General features: G+C 44.9%; 1 protein-coding gene across 1 annotated transcript; it reads left to right on the top strand.

Annotated features, from left to right (window-relative positions):
• The first annotated feature begins 255 nt into the window (after positions 1–255).
• LOC123627739 (cartilage associated protein) lies at positions 256–25,886 on the top strand. Its single transcript, XM_045537456.1, has 7 exons — positions 256–836; positions 5,667–5,816; positions 8,625–8,796; positions 12,501–12,629; positions 14,772–14,917; positions 16,056–16,139; positions 23,504–25,886. The coding sequence occupies exons 1-7, from the start codon at positions 366–368 to the stop codon at positions 23,555–23,557; spliced, it is 1,206 nt and encodes a 401-aa protein (XP_045393412.1). The 5' UTR covers positions 256–365; the 3' UTR covers positions 23,558–25,886.
• The last annotated feature ends 283 nt before the right edge of the window (positions 25,887–26,169 follow it).

Raw genomic sequence — 26,169 nt, 5'->3', positions numbered from 1 at the left:
GGGAGCAGAATCTGCGTTTTCCCAAATTCTCCAGCTGATTGTAAAGTAACGCTAATCTAGGATCCCTTACGGCCGCATCTGGCCTGCAGACCGCAGTCTGCAAGCGAATGAACAGCAGAGCCCCCAACACGCGTTAGAGTGCGCAGGACCGAGCGCACAACGCGCCTTTCCAAAGCACCCTTTGCGCGCGGGCAGCTGGCGCCCCGATCGCCGGGCAAGGTGGGGAGGGGCGGCCGGACGGGGCGGGCCGGAGGCTGCCGTCCCCGCCTCCCAAGCAATCGGCTCGCCGCGTCGCGCCGTCCTTCTTTCTCCTTCCTTTCCTTCTCGCTCCCCTTTTCCTTCCTTCCTTCCTTCCGCCGGGCGCGATGGAGCCGGGGCGCCGGGCGGCCGCGGCGCTGCTGGCGCTGCTGTGCGCTGGCTGTGCGCTGCGCCCGGGACGCGCCCAGTACGAGCGCTACAGCTTCCGCAGCTTCCCGCGGGACGAGCTGATGCCGCTCGAGTCGGCCTACCGGCACGCGCTGGACCAGTACAGCGGCGAGCACTGGGTCGAGAGCGTGGGCTACCTGGAGATCAGCCTGCGGCTGCACCGCCTGCTGCGCGACAGCGAGGCCTTCTGCCACCGCAACTGCAGCACGGCGCCCCAGCCGGAGCCCGCCGCCCGCTTCGCGGGCCATCCCGAGCTGCGCCTGTTCGGGGGCCTGTTGCGCCGCGCGCACTGCCTCAAGCGCTGCAAGCAGGGCCTGCCAGCCTTCCGCCAGTCCCAGCCCAGCCGCGAGGTGCTGGCGGACTTCCAGCGCCGCGAGCCCTACAAGTTCCTGCAGTTCGCCTACTTCAAGGCAAGTCCGCCCCGCCCCGCGCCCCGCCCCCGCCCGGGCCCCGCCCCCGCCCTGGATTCAGGCCCCGCCCCTCGTCCTGGGCCTGGTTCCACAGCCCTGTCCTGACCCGGCTTTCTTCCACCCAGCCCTGGCAAAGGTCGCCTTCAACTCCTTCTTCTTCACCTTAAGTAGAGATGAAAATGCCTTTCTTGAAGGGTTGTTCTAAGGCAGCGAATACATGCACAGAATGCAGTACAGTGCCTGGCACCCAATAAAGTGCCTGATAAACGCTGCTTGTTAATTGAGGGCAGACTCCTCTTTTCTGTACGTACTATTAAAATCGCCTTCTCTCAGGTGAGTAGTAACTGGCGATAATGTAGCAGAAGAGGACACTAGGAGCCGACTAGCCCCCCTCGAAGAGGAGAAACTGAGGCCAGGGAAGGACAGGGACTCCTTTCGAGGACACATCCCTGCTTAGAGGAGAACTTGTGCACCGTGAATCATCAGGGTTGGCTTTCTCTGCCATCTCTCTCTTTCATCTGGAATTTAACACAGTTCATTGCCTCCTTTTTATGGCTGCTTAAATGCTCTCTGTGATTGCTGGCTAAAAATAGCCACAAATTGCAGTTCTCCATCCTGTAAGCCCTTTACTCTGGGGACCCACAAGTTTTAAGAATGGGTTGAACCCTGCTACTGGACGAAGAGGCTGACTGTAGCTTGGTTAGCTTGGCGGGCACAGGGTTTGATTAAGATAGCCCTCTTAAAGCCCAGTTTCAACTGTCTGTGGCTGAAAAATATTTTAAAAGGAATATATTGTTTTTATTTTAATGACTACAAAAATAGATTCATGGTATATCCCAGACTTTTAAGGTAGACTTTTGCTTTGTTTTGTTTTTTAACTTTATTTTGCATTTTTGGACTGCAAGATCTGTTTTTCATATTTCCACTGAGACAGAGCCACATCTATATTGCATTCATATTTATTTTATTGAGCAATAAAATAACACAAAACCCCAAAAAGGAGAAAAGCTGGGTGATTCCTATGCTTAGTTACAGTTTTATTTAAAGTATCAGTTTTGTGAATGTTTGTCCTGGCAATAAAAAAAGAAACAATTTTAAAATAGAACCAGGAGATGACAGTAATAAAATTCCAGAATGTTGAAAATGATGGCTGGCTCACACCAGCACTGTTTTTTAAGCTAAAACTGACTTGTCTAACTCTTTTTTGTATAGCTTTTGGCAAATACAATCTGAACAAAATCTGAGTCACATAATGAAGGGAGAAACATTTTATTTTTAAATATGGAGAATGCTAGAAACTCTGATTTCTTTAATATACAGATGAATTTGAACAAGTGACGCAGGGAAAAGGGGAAGAGCATTTTACTCAATGTGACCCGAAGGCATGGGTTTTCCCCTTCATCATGGCAGCCCCAAGAGGTTGGATGGTCATAGCTTCTCTTCAAAAGCCTTTATAGATCTCATAACAACCACTTACTTGAAAGTCCATAAAATACTATCTTTCTTGGTATTTTGAGATCTCCTACAGGGAAGGAAAAAGTTAAGAAACAAGTGAATGTTCACTTGTTTCAACTGAAGATATCACTGAAAAAGTGACTTTTGGTGGATATGTTATATGATTTCTCTTTTTCTCAATGATGTTTACATTTTCAAACTCTGTTTATGGGTAGAGAGAAAATGATCGGTGACAGGTATTTCTGTTCTACCTGGCACCTGAAGGCTGGCGATCTATGCCGGAGGTAGATAGTGCTGTAGCAGGCCTTGGGTGAATGTTACTGTGCCGTTCTGATGCTCAGGTCTCCATTTCAGTGACGAAGGACAAATGCCGGAGTTCAACATGGGAATAGGAATGGTGGGTTCCGACTGTCAGAGTGAGGTGAGGAGGCTTGAGTGTGTGATCTTGTAGAAAAGGGCCATGCTACTGGTGCGTCGGCCTCAAGCTCACCGTGGGTTTCATGTCACCAGCCTACTTTAGGTCCATGTCATTAGCTGTAGGTTCTCTCTATGGCTGCCATCCTCCGTGAAATACTCGTCTTTCCCATAAGCGAAGCAAAAAGTGGGCCCTAGCACTTCATCAAATCCTCAGTGACTGTTGAGCTCTGAGCTGGACAGAGCGGACTGGCTCACAGGCACTTATCCCAGCCCTTGCCTGATGTGGACTATGATCTCCCCCAAGCCACAGAAAAGCCAATTTAGGGTGGCTCCTTTGGCAGGTAGCTGGGGACTCTCATGCGGGTGGCTGTCCCCCCAGAACCCCTGGTAGGGTGGGTGCTCTCACCCGCCTTCTCCACAACCTGCCTGGAGTCTGTCAGAGGTTTAGCTGCCAAGATGTGTCTCCATGTTCCAGCTGCAGTGTCTAAGGTGAAGTAAATAAAATCACTTTTTCCTCTTCAGGAAGAAGTTCCAGTTTGTAAAACTCAGATGCCAAGTTAAAGGCCTTAAAAATCCCTCTGTGCCCCTCTTTCTAAGTTGCTCTTCTGAGAAATAGAGACTCTGATTTCACTGGCAAATGTTTTAAAAGGCTGCATTCATACCGCTTTCCTTCCTTCTAGCTGCAGACTAGCCTTTTTCTGGCCAAGGGTGTGAAGCTTTCTGTAGAGCTCTTTCAAAGCAGTCCCACTACAGGCCACCAACTGGCACTGCCAAAACATCAGCATTGACATCTGGGAGTCTGCTCGGATCGCCACTCACCACTTCTCCAGTGTAGCTGCTGCCATTGTCTCAAAATGACTTGGCTCCACTTCTGAGACAATTTGGTGCAGCTATGTGCTGCTCTAGGATTCTCAGAAATCTGGGTGTATTAAACATTCCTTCGTTTTCTCCCTCCAAATTGAATTCCCTAATTCCTGCCTCCAAGTGTGCCCCTGGACTGGCTGAAGGCGTGTCTGTGCACAGGTGCAGGTGCCTGCCCTTCCCCTTCCCCTACCAGGTGGCACCATGATTCCATCCATGTGAGGGGCCCTCTGGTTGCTGGTCATGAGTCCCCACAGGGAAGCAGCCACATCTCTGCCTGCCTGCCCTCTTGAGGTCCCCCCACAACATTCCCGTTCTCCCTGAGGACTTCTGCCCTCCTGGGCACTGCCAGCCAGGGTGCTAGCCCTGAAGCTCCAGGGCCCACAGACCTTGCTGCTCCTTCAGACCCCGAGGGAAACTTTTAAATAGCCTGGGAGATTTCCTCCCTCTCCTTCTCCTTTGGGGCCAGTCAGCTTCCTCCTACAGCTCCCTCCCCGGTTTCTTCCTTTCCTCAAATCTGTCAAGTTCTTTCACGAGCACAGGCTTTTGTCAAATGAGTAATTGCTTTGTTCTGACCAGGCACCTACCTCCCCTGAGACAGTGAAACTCAGAATCAGCTGGCTACCGCCTCCGTGGGGAGAAGAGAAAGGAGAAAAGGGAGGAAAATATGAATTAATTTTATGAAAATAGTGTGTGGTCATGATGTCATGATGTTCAAATCACAGATACTTCCATGTCCTGCCTTGGCCCGAGGACTGTGCCCGGTAGCAGGAATGTAGACACGAATGGCACACAGCTGGGGCCTCCAAAAACCACAGTCTGATGGAGGAGATAGACACATTAGCTGAGATTATAGGGTGGCGTAAAAAGCAGGAAAACATAACCCAGGGGTAACATGAAAGAGAGGCTCTTAATTGAGGTTACCAGGAAACAGGGAGAACTTACTAGAATGTATTGTCCATGAAGCAGGGGTTATTTTTCCCTGTTTTGCTTGTTGTTACAAACCCAATTTCCAGAAATAGTGCCTGCACGTAGGCAGCTCTTTACAAATATTTGCTGAGTAGATGAGTAAGTGAGCACGAGGTGGGGCCATAGAGAATGTATGCAGAAGATTCTGTGAGAGATTTGGGAAAACATTAATAGATTCATCAAGGTTCCAGCAGAAAAGATGTGCAGCCATATTGGGTAATTTTATTTATTTATTTATTTTTGAGACAGGGTCTCCCTCTGTCACCTGGGCTAGAGTGCATCGGTGTCATCGTAGCTCACTGCAACCTCAAACTCCTGAGCTCAAGAGACCTTCCTGCCTCAGTCTCCCAAGTAGCTGGGACTACAGGCCTGCACCACCATGCCAGGCTAATTTTTGTATTTTTTGTAGAGCTGTGGTCTAGCTCTTGCTCAGGCTGGTCTCCAACTCCTGGCCTCAAGCAATCCTCCCGCCTTGGTTTCCCAAAGTGCTAGGATTATAGGCATGAGCCACAGCACTCAGTCTCATATTGGGTGATTTGAGGAAAGTGTAATAAGGTGGTTATTTACAGAGGTTTGCTCAGTGTGCTAGTGGAGTACCCCAGGGCTAGTGACAGTGGGGTATGACCACCCCTAGGCCAAAAGGGGCAGGGGAGAGAACGGTTACTGGAAGCTGGAAGGAGGGAGACTATATGGATAGGGCCATCTTGAGAGGAGCTGTGACCTTCAGTTAAGGGACATAGCAGCCCGAAGGTGCCTGCAGGGACAGAGCCAGGAAATGAAACATCCCAACCTTACTCTCTTCCCTTCCTTCATTCTCCTACCATTCTCATCGGTGAGCCCCTTTGGAAGCTGGAGGGTGAGGCAATTTATTGTTATTGTCCCCCCAGGCACAGACAGGTGGAGGCAGCGCCAAATGGCTGAGAAAAGGCACATAGACACCATACAGTCACCTGTGGGGAATGACACTTGTCCAGAGTGGCTTGTTGGGCCCTGGAAATCAGTGGATCCTTATCTGGAAACATGTAGGAATGACAACGTTGCTCAAGGACTGAACAGACATTCTTGTTTTTACCATCATCACTGCTCAGCATCCACTGAGTAGCGTTCATCTATCTTCTTTGTCCTTAGGCAAATAATCTCCCAAAAGCCATCGCAGCTGCTCATACGTTTCTGCTGAAGCATCCGGATGACGAAATGATGAAGAGAAACATGGCTTATTACAAGAGCTTGCCTGGTGCTGAGGACTACATTAAAGACTTGGAAACCAAGTCGTATGAGGTATATTCAGATTTTTACACAGCGATCAGTCAAAATGTGAATCATAAATGAAGTGTCTCCGTAAATAATTTTTTTTTTTTTTTTTTTTTTTGAGACAGAGTCTCACTTTGTTGCCCGGGCTAGAGTGAGTGCCGTGGCGTCAGCCTAGCTCACAGCAACCTCAAACTCCTGGGCTTAAGCAATCCTCCTGCCTCAGCCTCCCGAGTAGCTGGGACTACAGGCATGTACCACCATGCCCGGCTAATTTTTTCTATATATATTTTAGTTGGCCAGATAATTTCTTTCTATTTTTAATAGAGACGGGATCTCGCTCTTGCTCAGGCTGGTCTCGAACTCCTGAGCTCCAGCGATCCACCCGCCTCGGCCTCCCAGAGTGCTAAGAATACAGGCGTGAGCCACTGCTCCTGGCCTGGTAAATAACTATTGACATCAAAGGATCGAAGGATTTTTGGTGGTATTTGATGAATATTAGGACAGTAGAAATGACTGACTTTTTAGCACAAAGTTGATCTATTTAAGAATGAGATTTTATATTCCATGATGATTTTAAAAGCCATCTTTCCTGTAGATGCTACATATTAGAAATATGGTCATTTGATCATTCAGTTTTATGATGGCAGAGTAAAGACATATCTTGGAAATCATCCAGAAATGACCAGGAACACAAGAAACAGAAACATAAATCCCTATTTTTGATGAAACTCTACACAGACAACATATGTATTAAGGTGGACTGCAAAGAGGTTAGCGAGGCTGACATGACAGAGTAGAAGATACTTATCTCTGCATCTGCAAGAGGCGTTCTGATGACACTTAACCACAGTAGCAGTAAAAAGAAGAATCTGTTCCTTTTGAGTACTTACTATTGTCAGGCAGGGTCTGTTGAGCTCAGGCACTGGGGTCCTGGGTACCAAGGAAGAGTAGGGCAGGGTTGAAAACAGAGGATGTATTGAAAGTATCCATGAGGAGCTGTAGATCCCAAGGCCTGATCGCAGGGTTTTGTGTAGTGTCATCAGACTGCAAGCTTACTTTTTCACTGGTGGGAAAGTATAGTGTGCAGAAGTCTTTTTTCTGAGGGCCCTTCAGTTTACCAGGGAAGAATCCTCCAGCCTTCTGCAGGGCTGGCGGGGTGTCCATGCTCGTCTGCTGGTGTCTGAGAGTCAGTCTGGGGGGAGGGACGGGGACTCCTGGCTGGGTCAGAAGACTTCACCGGCTTTCTGGTTTTCAGCTGGGTGCTTCCACCCTGGCCTCCTCTATGCCTGGTTCCTGCTTCCTCAGTCTTTAAGGGTAAAGTCTCTGGAGTAAACCACCAGTCTCGGGTGAAGAGTGGCTTTGGGGGATGTGATCTCTTGGGTGGGCAAGTGGGTGCTGGGAGGGAACCCAGGGCTCCAACAGCTCTGTTCAAACTTGGAGCCCTGCGCTCAGTCCTGCGCCTTGTCCTAGACTTCCGTGGTCCCTAGCGCCTGCAAGTGCCAACAGGGCGTGTGGTGTGCTTTCTCTCTGGACCCTCCTCTGTGATAATTTGGCTTTCTGTCTTTCCAAAAGTTCTTGAAATCTCTTGGCTGCTATGTGTTCCTTTCCTGTTCTCCTGTAAAGAGAACTATGCATTTTTACTATCTTCATTATCGTTTTCACAGGGTTTGGGGAACAGAGCTGAGTGCTTGTGCTCAGTTCCCTGGGCTTACCTGGAAGTCAGCGAGACCTTGGAGCCCTGCTGGGTGTGGCCAGGCTGTCCTGTGCACTGAGGGAGCCCCTCTCTCTGCTCTGCTTCCTTCTTGCTGCTGCTGCTGCCCTGCTGTTTCTGCAAAGCCAGCCGCCTGGAGGCGCTGCTCATTTACCCAGTCTCCAGGAAAGGCTCCTTCCATTCTCTGCCTGTCTTATTTCCAGGGGATGCTGCCTGCCCAGGAGGTTTAAGGAAATTCACCTTCTCCACCTAAGGCCTTAAGCTTGGTGAAAATTCCAGGTCTAAGGGGTGGCCCTCAGATACCCCCATTCAGGAGTAGCTGAAAAGGAACTCCAAATGGAGAGTCCCATGCTGGTTTCAAGGCCTGGCCTGACCTGTCCACGTTAGCAGGGTTTGCTGTGTATCCAGGATCTCTACTTATTTCCTGGAGACCAGGCTGCTTTCTTAGTCCTAGTTATTTCTCTTTCATCTGGTCCAATCAACAAACAGCAGAAAGCCCTTGAAGTTTCCACTATCTGGCACATGGTCACCCTTGCTGGTATCTAGTACTGCTGCATGGGACTCCCGTGTTGGAGGGAGGAGGGTGACAAACACCTGCTCTCAAACTTATATCTGTTCCTTAATTCAATTTTAAAAATTAGCTTTATTGAGCTATAATTTATTTATAATATATTTACCAATTTTAAGTGTACAATTTAATGAGTTTGACAAATACATGTCATTCTGTGACTGTTACCATAGTCATGACAGAATATTTTCATCACCCCTGAAAAGTCCCCTTCTGCCCTTTTGCAGTCACGTCTTTGCCCCAACCCCTGACTCCTGGCAGCTGCTGATCTGATTTCTGTTACTCTACTTTTCCCCTTTTCCTTGATTCAAGTTTGATTTTAGTATCAAGTGCCTGCTACTTTTTGAATTAAATTAAATAAGTGTACCCATTGTGAACAGGGTAGAAACATGGAGGATACAAAGTAGGTCACTGATTGGCTTCATATTTAGTTAAGGGTCAGTGTGGCTTCTTCAGAACTCAGATCTTAGCGATGGTCTTGACTCCTTTTGAGAGGACATGGCGGTCCCCCTTCATGCCCGGGAACAGGCTTCACCGGCTTCCCCTTGCTTTTCAGAGCCTGTTCATCCGCGCAGTGCGGGCATACAACGGCGAGAACTGGAGAACGTCCATCACAGACATGGAGCTGGCCCTTCCCGACTTCTTCAAAGCCTTTTACGAGTGTCTTGCGGCCTGCGAGGGTTCCAGGGAGATCAAGGACTTCAAGGATTTCTACCTTTCCGTGGCAGGTGGGTGGTGGGTAAGTGGGATAGCTACCCCGGTGGAATCTGTCTTCCTTAGATGTCTGCTGTCTGTCTACATGCCTTCTAGATGCCGTGAGTGGCCTCTGAGGAACTTTTGAGCTTACATATTAATGGGTCACTGGAGGTAGTCAACACCTACATAGGTAAGCCTTTGGCTTGGCAGGGGCTTCCGGCAAAATAGCTGGTAGAATGTTCCAGCACAGGCCACCAAGCAGGTCTACCATGTCTGCCCCACTTGATGACAGATTCTCCACAGGCTTTTGGGAAAAACAGAAATGGGCCCAGGAGCAACTCAGTGGCTCACACGCCTGAGAAAACTTAGATTATGGGAATTTTCGAACATACACAGAAGTAGAGTGAAGAGTATCATGAACCTTTAATTAGTCATCATTAAGGTAACTTTTTGAAACTTTCTTTTCTGATTATAAAACAATGTATGCTCATTGTAGGAAGTTTAGAAAACACTGGGAAAAAGAATGAAGGAAGAGGGAAAACCGGAAACACCCAGATTTTGCTAGAGTGCATTCCCTGGTGCCTTTAGGGCGCAGCGTTGCTCCAGAAAATGGGAAATGGCCATGGGAGGGTTTCCCAAAGTGCTTGGAGAGCACTAATCCTAGAACTGTGCCTCTCCGAAAGGGTTAAATAAGCCTGGGCTGTAGATTGGCTAAAAGCCTTGTGCCTACGGTACTTGTTAAATAAGTCTGGGAAGGGGCCGAGCAGTTTGTCTCTCCCTTGCAGAGTTCCTGTGCACTTTAATGGTTAAAGGCTCTTAGAAATCCTGCAGTATGGACGCTCTTTTAAAGTTACCGAATCCAGAGTTTTTGGGTTTTTTCCAATCAATTTTTGTTCATTAATCTCTTTTTCTATGGAGTACTTTTTTTTCTTAAAAAAACTTTTTATTATGAAAAATTTCAAGCATATACCAAAAAAAAAAAAAAAAGGAAAAAATAGAGAGAAGAGTATAACAAACCCCCGTGTACCCATGACCAACTTCACAACTGGCAACTCATGGCTACTTGGGCTTTATCTAATTCCCATCTATTTCTCCTCTCTCCTGTTATTTTGAAGCAAATCCCAGATGCTATATCATTTCATTTGTAATATTTCAGTATATACATCTAAAAGATAAAGACTCTTGTTTTTTTTTCACGTAACACCAAACTATTAAACCTAAGATAATTTTAACAATACTTCCTTGATCTCATCATCATTACCTAGATAGTATCCCAATCATCTCAGAAATGCCATAAATGTGTACGTGCGCCTTTAATTTACCATTTATTTGAATCAGGATCCAAATAAGGTTCATACATTGCAATTGGTTATCTTTTTTTTTTTGCTCTGTTGCTCAGGCTAGAGTGCAGTGGCATTATCCATTATTGTAGCTCACTGCAACCTCAAACTCCTGGGCTCAAGCAATCCTCCTGCCTCAGTCTCCCAAGTAGCTGGTACTATAGGCATACAACACCACATCTGGCCAATTTTTTTTCTATTTTTTTTGTAGAGACAGGGTCTCACTCTTGCCCAAACTGGTCTTGAACTCTTGGCCTCAAGTGATCTTCCTGTCATGGCCACTCAAAGTGCTGGGATTATGGGCATCGAACCTGGCCAGATTGGCCAATATTTAACATCGATTGTGCCACATTTACTTATTCGCTCTCTCCATATGTATTATGTGTATTATTATTGTGATTGCATAACCATTTGAAAGTAGGTTGTAAACATCATGACCCCGTACCACATAATATTTCAGTTTATTTCCTAAGAACAGTAATATTGCCTATATATCCACAGTAATTAGAGTCAGGAAACTTAATATACTAGATATAATACTGTCATTCAATCTACAGTCCATATGCCCATTTTGTCATTTGTCCCAATAATGTTGTTTCTAGCACCAGTGTTTTTCCTGGTACAGGATCCAGTCTAGAATTGTGTTTCCTATTTAGTTGCCTTATATCTTTAGTATTCCTTAATCTAGAACAGTCCTATGGCCTTTCTTTGTCTTATTATGCTAATGATATTTTTTAAGATTATAGGCCATTTGCTTTATAAATAGTCCTCAGTTTGGGTTTCTATGATGTGTCCTCATAATTACATTTAAGTTATGCATTTTTGGCTGGAACACTACACAAATATCCTTCTCAGGGTATCACATCCAGACAGGCACGATGTTTGTTTGCCACTGTATTGGTGATGTTAACTTTTAAGCAGTTGGTTAAGGTATTTTCCAGTTTCTAGCTTCTCTACAGTATAGCTTTTGTTCTTTTAAGATTATTTATTAACAGCAAGACCATGTCAACTTGCTATTCATCAAACTCTGCTCTCCCCTCCTACCCTCTGCTGATACTAGCATCTATTGAGAATTCTTGCTTGCATCATTTTTGCAATAAAGTTTGTGTATATATATATATTTCCCCATATTTTTACGTCTGTTTCTTTTGTGCAGAATACTTTATACACTATTCTGTTCTTTGCTTTTTCCACTTAACGACATATGCAAATTAGTACCTAGGGATTGTGTCATTCTTTTTTATTTTTTGGCAAGTACTCTGGCGGGGGAGTATGTGTGATATACTGTAGTTTATTCAGCTACCTGATAGACATTTGGGTTCTTTCAATCTGTTGCTATTCCATATAATACTGCAATGGATAACTTTGGGCTTTTTTTGTTGTTGTTAAGTGTGTTTTAAAAGTCAACCAAAGTGGGATTAATAGTTGAAGGAGTAAATGTTTCTGTGAATTATGTAGTATTTCAAGGTATCATTTTGTATTCCTTCCAGCAACATATGAGAGTACCTGTTCCTCCACAGTCTCGCCAGCATAGTGTGTGGAACCATCCTGGAGTCTTTTGCTTTTAGCTGCATAAAGGGAGAAAAGGGAGGGAACCAAGGATGACATGGGAAGTTTTAGGGACCAGGCCTGGAAGTAGCATTCATTAGTTGTTACTACCAACATTTCATTGGCCACAACTAGTCATATGGCCCCAACCTAACTACAAGGGAGGCTGGGAAATGTAGTCTTTGACATCTGTACATGTTGTTATATTAAGGTTCACTTTATTCTCTTTCAAAGGCCATACAGATTCTATCGTTTGTGTGTACCACAATTTATTAATCATCATCCTGTCTATTAGCATTTAGGTACTTTCAAGTTTTTTGCTGTTACAGACGGTGCTTATGCATGCCTATGTCTAAAGAAAATTTCCTAGAAGTAGACTGCTATGTTGGAGGATATGTGTGTCTTAACCTTTGATAAATTTTGCCAAATTACTTTCTAATAAGCTGGTTCATGTTTTACTTCCACCAACAGAATATGAGACTGTAAGTTTCACCATTCTCTCCCTAACACTAAGTGTTACGAAATTTCTAAAATTTTTCCAATTTAACAGTTTAAATTATTTTAGAGTTAATTGTATTTCTTAATTACAAAAGAGGTATAGCATCTCTTTATAATGTTTATTAGACATTTTAATAATTTCTTTTCTCTTAACTTCCTTTGGTCATTTTTATAGTCATTGGTTTGTCTTTTTCTTGTTAATTTTAAGGAACTTTGTATATTAAAGATTTTAGCTCCTATCATAAGTGTTGCAAACATTTTTCTTTTGCCTTTATCATTTGGGTGGGAGGCAGAAGTAGCATATTAAGAAAGTAATGGATGCACTGCTATGAAAATTTGTGTTTTTTCAGATCATTATATAGAAGTTTTGCAATGCAAAATCCAGTGTGAAGAGAACCTCACTCCAGTTATAGGAGGCTATCCGGTTGAGAAGTTTGTGGCTACCATGTATCACTATTTGCAGTTTGCATATTATAAGTGTAAGTAATCTACGAGATCTTGGGTGAGGTGCTTAGTCCTGCTAAGACTCAGCTTCCCCATCTGTAAAATAGAGGTAATTGTTATCTATGGTTGTTAAGGGAGGACATCAAGGTCACGCTGACAGCCCTGGTGTCTTGCTTTGCACAGAAAGGCAGCATGGCCCAGTGATTCAGGGCACAGACCCTGGAGCCAGACTGCGTGAGTTTGAATTCCAGCTCTGTCACTTACTGTCTGTAAAGTAGAGATAGTAGTACTCTCCTCAGAGGAGAGTCCTGAGCATTACATGAGTTAATGGACATGAAATGCTCAGGGCATTCCTACACTGGCCCTAACCAGCTATATAGGTGTTTGTTTTCTTTATCATTATTTCCCCTCCTCCCCATCAGAGGAGTTTGTCCAGACTATTAGAGTTTCATTCTAGTTAGTTCCCCTTTGATCTGAAATTGGAGGTTATCAGAATGTTCTAATTGAACAAAGAGAAGTGACAATGGAAGAGAAGGTAGTTCAGAGTTAGACCTCAGAGCCTGTCTGTTCAGGCTTCTCCTCCCCTCCCTGTCACCGTCTTGGCCAAGTGCCGCTTGTTGGAGCAGCATGTTGCTTGGTGGTTCAGTTACAAGTGTGGGGGAACATTTGGGACAGTTGTAGCAGGACCTGTCTGCCTTTCTGAAGAAGTGCCATAGTCCAGCAGGTTTCTGGCTAGGATAGATGCCCCCGGGTCACCCCTTCAAACTTAGGAGCAGCTGGTCTCCAGGATGCCCTGGGCAGAGTGAGAGGTGATCTGAGCCTCTGTAGCCCTCTTTCCCACTGAGGCTACTGTGATCGTCGTCCGGGTTCCTCTTCCAGCAAAAGCCACTTACCCTTTTATCTCACCTCCCATCCTCTTCAGGACACACTGAAAGCCTTGTATGCTGAAGTTTAAAAACGAAAAACAAAAAAATACATATGTATTATATAACTGTCATACTCCGTAGGTCTGCTAGCCCTCTGAGCGTGGCTTGGTTCTGCATGCACAAAGCTAGAACACTAGGTGTTTAGAAGGTTCTGGACACATCTGGGCTATGGCAGCTCACTGGCCCCCTGAATCCTCACATGCTCTGAAAATTGCCCTGCATATCAGAAATGGTGGTGAAGACTTACAGACACCGGTAGACCAAAGTTTCTAGCTTTGCTTGCTGCTCCCCAGGAAATCTTTGCTTTCTGGGGTTATGAGTAAAATTCACTTTCTGAAATTGGCTTCTTGATAATCTGCCCTGTTTTGAACTCTTTCTAGACTGCCCAACACACTAAATTTCTTGAGGGCCGGTGTATTTGCATTTGAATAGTAAATGCCCCTGAGTGCTGGTTTTAAAGCGGTCATTACAGGCATAAGCCACTAGGTGGCACAGTTGATTCATACCCAAGCTTTGACTACTCTGGCCAACCACAGCTTCAGCAATGGTAGTGTTCCTTAGTAAACTGGGGTGGAATGTGCCAGAATAAATACCCAGGGGCTTGTATCTCATCACCTCTTCCCCCTTACCCTCAACTCCTGCAAAATCCCTATGCTGAAGGTGCTGTCATAGGTGGGGCAACGCTAAGGAGGGAGGCTGGGGGTGGGAGCCCCATCCCCAGGGGATGGCAAGACCAGGTGGCTTTTCAAATCTCCTCCACCCAGAGGGTCCACCAGGTCTGGTTTAGCCATTGGAGGGCCACAGTCTGGAAATTGGGGTCTCATCCAGATGGGACAGGCACCATAGGCCCCTGAGGGGGCGGCTCATTTGCTGAGCACATCCTCCCCGCCTCCCTCAGCCCCAGGATGGTCCAGGCCTTGGGACCCAGATGTCTCTGGCTGGCTGTAGGGACCTAAGACCAGCTCAGGTCACCAGAGCCTGAGGTGCAATACAGACATTTCTGCAAAGGCATCTGCCTAACAAGGGATTTCCAAACCTGCCTCCAGGCTGGAGACCCAGTCTGTGACCTGCCCACCCAGGGATGATTCTGGCCGGCCACAGGCTCTCTGAAGAGGGGCTTGGGGAGAAGGGACTTGTTCTTGACCTTTTTCTTTAGGAAGCTGAGCTCAGAGGAACAGTGGCAGGTGAGAGGAATTGTAGTGCGTGGCTTGCTCATCCCCCGCCCACCTCCTCTTTTCTCCCTGACCCCAGTGAGTGACCTGAAGAACGCGGCCCCCTGTGCAGTGAGCTACCTGCTCTTTGACCCGAACGACAAGGTCATGCAGCAGAACCTGGTGTATTACCAGTACCATCGGGACAAATGGGGCCTGTCGGACGAGCATTTCCAGCCCAGACCCGTAAGTGCGGGCCCTGAGCCCTCCTTTCCTTCACACGCTCGCCTTCAGGAGACTGCTTTGCACCTTGAGAGAAAGGGTTATTTCAGAAATGAAGGAAACTCATTTTTTTCCTGTAGTGTTTTGTCTTTTAACATTTTGCTGCTTTATTCTGACTTCTGAATCTGTAAAAACTCTCCAAATTTCAAACATTACAGAAACCTTTTACTTTGAAAGCAAAATTCTCTCATAATCCCGCACCTCCTCTTTGATCATGCTATACTTTACTCAAGTAGACAGCATGTATTTGTTTATTTTTACAAAAACAGGACCCGACTTTACATACTGTTTTGCAATTTTTTGCAACTTGGTTGGTCTAACAATCCATCATGAACATTTTTTCATGTCACACCCATATACCTGTTTTATTATTATTATTATTTTATTTATTTATTTATTTTGAGACAGAGTCTTGCTTTGTGACCCCAGGTAGAGTGCAACGGCATCATTGTGGCTCACTGCAACATCAAACTCCTGGGCTCAAGCGATCTTCCTGCCTCAGCCTCCCAAGTAGCTGGGACTATAGGCATGTGCCACCATGCCCCACTAATTTTTCTATTTTCAGTAGAGACGGGGTCTCACTCTTGCTCAGGCTGGTCTCGAACTCCTGAGCTCAAACAATCTGCCGCCTCGGCCTCCCAGAGTGCTAGGATTAGAGGTGTGAGCCACCACGCCCAGACTATTATTATTCTTTAACAGCTTCTGGACAAACTCACAGCTTTGCATGCCTTGTCAGGGAGCTCCTGTAATTACATACCACTCTCAAAAGATCTCTTCCAATTGATCTTTGCTCTTAACCTGTATTTTCATTGGGATTTCTGTATGCTATCCTGGGTTGTCATAAATATATCTTCCACTCGAGGCTGGCCATACTTTCTTAAAAAATTGAGGTAAAATTCATGTGCTATAGAATTCACATTTTTAAAGTGTACAATTCATTGGTTGTAAGTGTATTCACAGAGTTGTGCAACCATTACCACTATCTAATTTTAAACATTTTCATCACCCTAGAAAGAAATCCCATATCCTGTTTCCCCTTCCTCCCCAGTTCTAACATTAAAAGGTCAGTCCTATAAACTGTTCTGTGTTTGTGTCTGAACAGGAAGCAGTTCAGTTCTTTAACGTGACTACACTCCAGAAGGAGCTGTATGACTTTGCTAAGGAAAATATCATGGATGATGATGAGGTAAGTTTTCATGCTTAGCACACGTCTGGCTAAGAGAAAATATTACTCACATCTTTGCTAAAATCGCTGGAAGGCCAAGTTGTCCCTGAAATAAGAAACAGAAGGGGACCTTGAGAAAGACAGTTGCTGTGGGTGTTCTAATGAAAGGCAGAACACTGACATGGAAAAGAACAGCTTTTTAGGAAACCCAGGCAGAAGTGCCACACTTCTGATGGTGCAATGTGTGTGGAGCGACACCTGGAATCCATCCACAGTAGTCATCCAACCTTTGTCTTTTAACTTTACAAAAACAGTGAAGTTTTAATTGCTCGGCACTCTGAAGATACCTGGAAAATTCTCGCCCTAATTTTTGTATCAGACTATTACTGTCTCTGTCTCTCTCTCGTTTTTTTTTTTTTTTTGGTAAATTACATCTTTGCTGTAAGCATTTTATCATTCTCTGGACTTGCTTGAAATTCTGATTAAATCTAACTCAGCTGACTCCTTTTTTGACCAACACTCAACTGGTTAGGGAGTTGTCATTTGTGGTGGGGCAGCCTAGTTGCAGAAAAGTCGCCATTAGGAGGGATATTTAGAGAGATGTATTTGGAACAAACTGGAAAATGCTTTCTGAGAAAGCTGGGGACTTGCCAGCCATTGGAGCTGGGAGAGAGCTGTGAGCTGCCAGGCCAGACCCAGAGGCCCTGGGTCTCCAGCTGTGCCCTTCCCACTGCTCCAGGTTTAGGTGAAGCACCTCTGACTAAGACATTGTCATGGACTTTGTTTTCTGTGCACCAATGTGTATAGGATGGGCTCATCACCGGCATTAAAGAACTGAGCCTCAGTTCTTTATCTATAAAATGAGAATAATTATATTGCCCTCCCAGGGTTGTGAGAATGAAATACCATGTCGCACATGGAAGCGCTTTACCAACTAGGAAGTGATGCATGTCCCTTGTGTCTTGGGTGGGGTGTCCTTGAGGCAGAGCCTGAGATGGGATCCCAAGATGCCGCAGAGGCCGTTCCCCAAGGGAAGGAACACTGGCCAGATACCAACAAGGTTGGCTGCTCTGGTTTGGAAAGTGTAGAAAATATACTTAGAAAAGCGGGGAGGGGTTGAGTTCCCAGTTATCTAGAGGCGAGCTACTGCTGGCATTTTGGTATATAGCCTTCCGTTTTTTTCCATTATTAAAGGAAAAAATTTTATAAAGTTTTAAATTCATATTTTTCAATATATGCTTATTATAAACTCAACTATAATTATATATCATGACTTTTCCACTTAACATTATAATATGAGCAGTTTCCCTTGTTTTATTTTTCTAGAATAGCTTTATTTAGATATTATTCATGTAGCATAAAATTCTCCCTTTTAAAGTGTATAATTCAGTGGTTTTTTTTACTAAAAATCCACAGTTGTACATTCATCACTATAATCTAAGTTTAGAACATTTTCATCACCCCAAGAAAACCCCATAGCTAAGTTACTGCCCATCCCCCCCACCGTGGCACTGCCCCCAGTCCCGCCTCCATCTCCAGCCCCCGGAAACCACTCATCTACATTTATTCTCTATGAATTTGACTGTTCCAGACATTCCACATCAATGGAATCATATGGTATGTGGTCTTTTGTGACTGGCATCTTTCACTGAGCATATGTTTTCAAGACTCAACCATGTTGTAACATATCATGTTACATGTAAAATTTCCTTTTTACTGCCAAGTAATATTCTATTGTGTGGATATACCACATTCTGTTTATCCATTCTTCAGTTGATGGATGTTTGGGTTATTTCCACTTTTTTACTATTTTGAATAATGATTCTGTGAACATTTGTGTACAAATTTTTGTTCAGATATAACTTTTCAAATTTCTTATATCTAGGAGTATATCCATAGGTATATACCTAGGAATGGAATTGCTGTGTCATATAGTAACTATATGTTTAACCTGTTGAGGAACTGCCAGACTGTTTTCCCAAGTGGTTGCACCATTTTACACTCTCATCAGCAATGTATGAGAGTCCCAACTTTGCTACATCTTCATCAACACTTAATATTGTCTGTCTTTTTTATTAATAGCCATGCTAGTGGATATGAAGCGTATCTCATGTGGTTTAGACTTGCATTTCCCTAGTGACTAATGATGTTGAGCATCCTTGCATGTGCCTGTTGGCCACTTGTACATTTTCTTGGAAAAAATGTCTGTTCAAACCTTTTGTCCACTTTAACATTATTACTTATCTTTTTATTGAGTCCTAAGAGTTCTTTAGATATTCTGGTTATAAGTCCCTTATCTGATATATGAATTGCAGACATTTTTTCCAAAATCTGTGGGTTGTTGTTTCATTATCTTGATGGTATCTTGAAGCACAAAGTTTTCAGTTTTGATGAAATCCAATTTATCTATTTTTTCTTTTGTTGTTTTTGTTTTGGGTGTCATATCTAAGAAACTATTGCCTAATCCAAAGTCACAGAGATTTACTCCTGATTGTTACTCCCAAGATTTTTATCATTTTAACTCCTACATTTAAATTTAGCATCCAATTTGAGTTAATTTTATATATGATATGAGGTAGAGGTCCAACTTCATTCTTTTGCATGTAGATATCCAGTTGTCCTAGCACTATTTGTTGAAAAGATCTTCTTCCCCATTCAATTGTGTTGGTACCCTTCAAGGAAATCAATTGACAATAAATGTGAGGATTTGTTTCGGGACTCTTGGTCTATTCCATTGATCTAGATTTCTATCCTTAGGTCAGTACCACACTGTCGTGATTACTATAGATTTATACTACATTTTGAAATTGGAAATGTGAGTTCACCAACATTGTTCTTCTTTTCCAAGATTGTTTTGGTTATTCTGGGTCCATTGCATTTCCATATGAATTATAGGTTTAGCTCTTCCATTTCTGCAAAATGCAGCTGGGAATTTTTTTTTTTTTTTTTTTTTTGAGACAGGGTCTCACTCTGTTGCCCAGGCTAGGGTGCCATGGCATCAGCCTAGCTCACAGCAACCTCAAACTCCTGGGCTCAAGCGATCCTTCTGCCTCAGCCTCCCGAGTAGCTAGGACTACAGGCATGTGCCCCCATGCCCAGCTAATTTTTTCTATATATTTTTAGTTGTCCAGATAATTTCTTTCTACTTTTTTGGTAGAGATGGGGTCTTGCTCTTGCTCAGGCTGGTCTCTAACTCCTGAGCTCAAACTATCCACCCGCTTGGCCTCCCAGAGTGCTAGGATTACAGGCCGTGAGCCACCGAGCCCGGCCTCAGCTGGGATTTTTAATAGGAATTGTACTGAACCTGTAGATTTCTGGGTAGTATTGACATCTTAACATTAAGTCTTCTGATCATGAACATGGGATATCTTTCCACTTATTTAGGTTTTTTTTCATTTCTTTCACAGTATTGTCTTATTTTGTTATTCCTTGGTATTTTATTTTTTATGATGCTAGTATAAATGGAATTATTTTCTTATTTTCACTTTTAGATCTATTGTAAGAGAATAGAATACAATTGATTTTTGTATATTGGTTCTGCAAATTTGCTGAACTTATCTATTAGTTTGTGTGTATGTGTGTGTGCGTGTGTGTATGTGTATCCCTTAGAAGTTTCTATATACAAGATCATGCTATCTATGAATAAAGGTAGCCTTACTTCTTTTTCAGTCTGGATGTCTTTTATTTATTTTTCTTGCCTAATTGTCCTGGTTAAAACCTCCACTACAATGTTGAATAGAAGTGGAGAGTGTGGATATTCTTGTCTGTTCCCAATCTTAGCAGGAAAAAGCATTTAATCTTTCAGCAGTAAATATGATATTAGCTGTAGGGTTTTTGTAGGTGTCCTTTGTCAGGTTGAGGGGTTCCTTTTATTCCTAATTTGTTGAATATTTTTATCATGAAGTGGTGTTGAATTTTGTCAAGTGCTTTTTTTTTTATCTTTTTCTTTTTCTTTTCTTTTCTTTTCTTTTCTTTTCTTTTCTTTTCTTTTCTTTTCTTTTCTTTTCTTTTCTTTTCTTTTCTTTTCTTTTCTTTTCTTTTCTTTTCTTTTCTTTTCTTTTCTTTTCTTTTCTTTTCTTTTCTTTTCTTTTCTTTTCTTTTCTTTTCTTTTCTTTTCTTTTCTTTTCTTTTCTTTTCTTTTCTTTTCTTTTCTTTTCTTTTCTTTTCTTTTCTTTTCTTTTCTTTTCTTTTCTTTTCTTTTCTTTTCTTTTCTTTTCTTTTCTTTCTTTTTTTTGAGACAGAGTCTCACTCTGTTGCCCGGGCTAGAATGGAGTGCTGTGGTGTTAGCCTAGCTCATATCAATCTCAAACGCTTGGGCTCAAGCGATCCTCCTACCTCAGCCTCCCAAGTAGCTGGGATTATAGGTGTGAGCCACCATGCTAGGCTAATTTTTTTTGTTTGTTTCTATTTTTAGTTGCCTGGCTAATTTTTTCTATTTTTAGTGGAGTTTTGCTTTTGCTCAGGCTGGTCTTGTACTCCTGAGCTCAAGCAATTCTCCCACCTCAGCCTCCCAGAGTGCTAGGATTACAGGCATGAGCCACCATGCCTGGCCTGTCAAGTGCTTTTTCTGCATCTGTTGAGGTGGTCATGTGATTCTTCTTTCTCTTGTTAGTTAATGTTCATTATAAACATGACTTTTTAGTGACTAACATTGCATGATGTAGAATTTTTAGAAATAAAGCCTTTTTTTGTAGACATTTAGTTTGCTTCCGACTGTTTGCTTTTATAAATAGCACAGCAGTGACTAAATCTTTTACCTCTTCTCTGATCATTTCCTTAGGATAAATTCCAGTAGCGAAATTCCTGGGTCTAAAACTACGAAATTTTGAAGGAAGAGATTTTTCCATGAGATTTAGTAAAGCTCTCTTACGTCACAGATAAGGAAACACACTCAGGCAGAGTTCCTTGTCATAGGCACACACAGGGTTAGTAGTCATCCAATAAACAGATCAACCTTATTCCAGGCTTTAAAATTCCTAGGATTCTTGGACTTGGCATTTTTAAGATAAAAGGACTTTGTTAAGGGTTCTGGAATAATTTGCTTATTAATTGAAGCTTTAGATTTGTGAAAGAATTAATCCATCTCTAAAGAATGAGCTATTTTCTTACTATATATCAAATTATGGCAAGTAATAATTTCAAATGAAAATATAACCAGTACAATAAAATTCTTAGGTTAATCCTTAAATTTGTAAAGGACCACTAATACTACCACTTTGAAACAAAGCATCAATACAATTTAGCTACTCATATTTGTGCCATTCTTTTTCTTCTTCTTTTTTTTTTTTCATGACAGAGTCTTGCTCTGTTGCCCTGGCTAGAGTGCGGTGGCATCTTTATAGCTCACAGCAACCTCAAACTCATGGGCTCAAACCATCCTCCTGCCTCAGCCTCCCAAGTAGGTGGGACTACAGGTGTGCATCACCACACCCGGCTAACCTTTTTTTTCTACTTTTTGTGGAGACCAGGGTCTCTCTCTTGCTCAGGCTGGTCTCGAACTTCTGAGTTCAAGCAATCCTCCTGCTTCAGCCTCCCAGAGTGTTGGGATTACAGGCATGAGCCACCGTGGCTGGCTGGCATTCTTCCTTATTATCTTTCTGGGGTTGAAATATGTATAAATACTCCTGAAAGTGTGCACACTGGGAGAAAATTTTGCAGAGACCTATTACTATTTTAGAAACTTTATAAAGCAGACTGAAATTGATGCTTCAGGTTTCAGGTTCTGATGGTTGTTTGCTTCAGGAAAGTCCAACAGAAATAGAATATAACGTGTTGAAATAATTTACTGAGGAAGTGCTCTCAGGTAGGGAAGGAGTGAGGGGCAGAGGAAGGAACTCAGCAAATGCGTGGTCTCAGCCGGGGTCCAGCCTGGCCTTCTCCCACCGGGAGCTCTGGAACAGGAATCACACCACAGGGTTGTTCCTGCCTTTTGTAATCTCCCTTATCAGTTTGTCACTGGTTCTTGGCTTCCAGGAAGGGTTGGTGCGTGACCTCCCTGGTGAAGCTGCTCCTTGTGGCCAAGGGCAATTGCCCAGAGAAGGGGCAGCTGATAGCCATTAGCAACTGGCCCTGACGGGAGCTGGGGACGGGTGCGCTGGGAAGGAGATCTGAGTGAGGCACCCACAGCATCCACCATAACAGCCGTCCAGGGGATGGATTCCTTTCATCTGTGTCACCCTGGGCACTTGCTGTTAGTGAGAAAGGAAACAATATCATCATTCCCCAAGTCACAGCAGCCACACAGCAGGAGACAGCAACTCCCTAAACAGATGTCATGGCTGTACACGTAATCATTCTGCCATGCCAGGTTTTCCTTTAGGGGTCCGGAAAACAACTGAAGTAATACTTTTTTCAAGCTGTAGTGTTTTACTTCCATAATTTGAGTTTCTAATCTCAAACATGCCATTGTAGAAGTATTTGATGGAAATGCTAAGACTCCCTTTTGTGTCTCATGTACTTGATAGATTTTCCAATTACTGCCAAGTGCTACGAGATTTTTTGTAAATCTCTCTGTGTTAAAATATCCAAAAGGAGCAAACAGGCTCTTGGCCTGAGATGGTGAGCTCTGTGAAGGTCAAGCTTTCTTTCACAGGGGTGATGAGCATTGGTTGGGGCTGGCCTGTGCTGACCCTTGGAGAAGGAGCCTTGGCCTTCTTGGTGAGTCATTTGTCCTCTGCAGGAAAGAAAATGGGTGCCATCAGCTGGTGGCCCAGGAGGGTTGTGGGAGAGAAGCCAATGTGGAGGAGGAAATTGGGAATCGTACTGGGCTGCTTCGAGTTGTGGCATAAGGCTGACAGCACAGGGGAGCAAGGAGGCTTCTGGTACTGACAGTCCCACTGTCCCCAAAAGTCTTTCCTGTCAGTGGAGTGACTGCTTCAGTCACACCAGCAATATGACATGCATGCACTCAATCATGCATGCTTCAACACGTTTATTGAACACCTGTGTGCCAGGCTCTGGGGAAGAAATTTCAGCCCTGGCCCCGGTCCTTGAAAGGTTTGTGGTCTTGTGGCTGAGGCAGAAAGGGAAAGATAGAAAATGTTCCTGAGGGAGAACTGCCAGGGGGAGGGGAAGATGGGGTGCAGCGAGGGACGCGCAGAGGAGGGGGTGCCCAGCAGGGCCTTTCACAGACAGGGTGGCTGGACTGTTCGCTTCACACGGGCCATCGGTGGGGGTCGCAGGGCACTGGATACTAAGGTCACATGGAGCGGAAGCCGAGGTCCCCTCCACAGGGAGAAGTCAGGTCCTGTGCCCCAGGCCATGGAGAAAACCTGCTTCAGCCCAAACAGACAGTGGCAATGGCCTCTTAGAAGCTGTTTCTGCTCAGCAGCACTTGTAAAAGTCAGGTGGCCTACCTGACAGAGGTGTCCTGTTGTTTCTTACAGGGAGAGGTTGTGGAATACGTGGATGACCTCTTGGAAGTGGCGGAGACCAGCTAGTCCACAGCAACCAAAGACACTTCCTCTTGATGTTCAGGAAACATGGATTCTCTGTCCTCCTTTCCCCAACAGCCCAGGTTGTTGATACCTCAAAGCCTTCCCTTTACCGCATAAACCGAAAGGGAAGCCCCCGTCTCTTTCACTACATGTAACGAGGGGTGAGCGTGCCTTCCCCATGTTCACACCTGTCTTCCCATGTTCACACCTGTCTTCCTTATCTTCACACCTGTCTTCCCCATGTTCACACCTGTCTTCCCATGTTCACACCTGTCTTCCTTATCTTCACACCTGTCTTCCCCATGTTCACACTTGTCTTCCCCATGTTCACACCTGTCTTCCCCCTGTTCACGCCTGCCTTCCTCATGTTCATACCTGCCTTCCTTATGTTCATACTTGCCTTTCTCACCATTTCGGTTTCAAGGACAGTCTTCCATAGTTTGTTTTTTTCTCAGAAAATCAGTATTATTTTTTAAATAAGAAAAACATTTCTAAAAGGTAATAATTGTGAAAACCTACTCTGGCCTCTCTGCTCTTCCAGATTTTAGTCTCCTTTCTCCCCACCTAGGAAAGATGGTGGAAGACAAAGGCTGTACTTCTCCAAGCTTCATTATGGTCTTCATTTGGTCTGAACTGTACTAATTCTAGCACCCATTGAAAAACAAGTTGGGTAAATGGTGTAGAGTATGGAAATGTGGCTTTTGCCCAACAATTTTGCATCTCCAAAATCTTACAATGGTTGGCCAATCCTGTTTGAGGACAATTGTTAAGTTGTAAGTCTCGGTGTTGGAAATGGAAGAAGGACAGAGGCTGTCTAGTTTCATGCATTCTTTTAGTACATATTTATTGAGTAACTACTATGTGCTAGGCATTGACCTGAGTACAAAAGATATTTCACAGAATAACAGGAAAAATCATCCCTGCTCTCACAGAGCTTACATTCTACAGACAACCAATTTAACAGGAATAAATGTATACAAGGTATCAGTTGGTGATGATTGCTATACAGAAAAATAAAGCAAGGAAGGGGGTAAGGAATCCTGGGAACTGCAGTTCCACATAGGTGTTCAGGGAAGGCCTCACTGGGAAGGTGGCATTAGAACAGAGATCTAAGGGCAGCAGCAGGTCTCGGGAGCGGGATGTGTGGTACCCTGAAGCGAGAACCGCTTGGTGTGGTCAGGGAACAGCGTGGCCAGGCCGAGGAGTGGGCGAGGGGAGAGTGGCAGGAGGGAAGGCTGCAGAGGTGTGAGTGTGGGGGTGGGGAAGAGGACAGATGGCAGAGCACCTAGACTTGGCTTCTGCTGGGTGAGGTGGGAACTTCAGGAGGGTTTGAGAAGAGGAGCGCCTTGACCGATTTATGTTTCGCAAGGGCCATTCTAGCAGCCGTATTTTGCAAAACCTGAGAATGGGCAAGGGTGGGAGGAAGCAGGCAGATTCGTTAGGAGGCCACTGCAAGATTCCAGGCTTGGACCTGGGTCACTGCAGCAGCAGTGGTGAGAAGTAGTCAAATTCTAGATTTATTTTGAAAGCGGAGCCAATAGGATTTGCTGACAGGTTGGATGTGGAGTGTAAGAGAAAGAGATGAGTTAATGATGACATCAAGGCTTTTGGCCAGAAGAACGGGAAGGATGGAATTACCATTTACCGAAATGGGGAAGCCGGGATGGGTGGGTGAGTAAGGAAGGTGGTGCAAAGCAGACTGTCTGCGGTCGGACGGGAGGTTTTCAGGCTGCAAAGAAAAGTGGAGAGTTTGCCCTGGTCCCGGCCCCAGCACAACCTGAGGCAGGGATCTGCATGCCTTCGGTGTATTGTGAGGGTGCTCCCAGGACTGACTGTGAAAGCCTCTGCCAGTCAGTTATTGGCTGTGGGAAGTCCCCTGGAGGTGGGGACCTTTGAAGGCCGGTGGATGAGTTGAAGGCAGTTCGCAGCCAGCCTGCAGAGCAGTGGGGCGGGCGGGTCCTGGGACCGGCTCCGCGGCGCCCCCTGCTGGTCGCCAGCGTGCCGGCGGCATTTACAGCGGTGAGGCCGAGCCGGGCCACCTGGATCGTGTGGATACAGTGAGAAGCCGGTGAAAAGAGCCAACGACAGAGTCCTGGGGCTCTCTGGGAAATGAGAAATCAGCCACAGAGGCGGAGAGGTCAGAGGAAACCAGGAGAGTGTGGTGGTCTGGAAGCTGAGCTTTCCTTATTCAGCCTTATTCCCGCCTCCAAGTAAACCCCGTGTCTGGCTGGGACGCGCCTGCAGTGGAGGTGGGAGAGGACTCTGGCGCGGCACTGGGGAGACGGGACGTTTCCCACAATGGCCTGGAAAGAATAAAAGCAGATAGTATTTTGGGTCTTTGTGTATTGGTGATTAATTGGGGGTAGAAAACTCACACATTTGTGCTTTTCCGGGCTCCCTCCGCCCTGCGCCCAACACTATTCCAGCCTCTGGGAACTCAGGCACATCCTTCTGCTCCTTCCTCCCTGTCCCGCTTCCCTCGTCCCCTCGCGCCCCCTGAGAGCACGTCCTCTTTCCCCTGCGCAGGAATCCCCATTCAGGTCCTCGGAGGGCACCCAACCCCAGACAATAGCCTGCCACTTCTGTCTGCGGCTGAAGTTGCCCAGGTCATTGGA

This window comes from Lemur catta, chromosome 1 (assembly GCF_020740605.2).
Source record: "Lemur catta isolate mLemCat1 chromosome 1, mLemCat1.pri, whole genome shotgun sequence".
Lineage (NCBI taxonomy): Eukaryota > Metazoa > Chordata > Mammalia > Primates > Lemuridae > Lemur > Lemur catta.
Note: the sequence above shows the minus strand (reverse complement) of the source record. Positions and strands in the feature narration are given on the sequence as shown.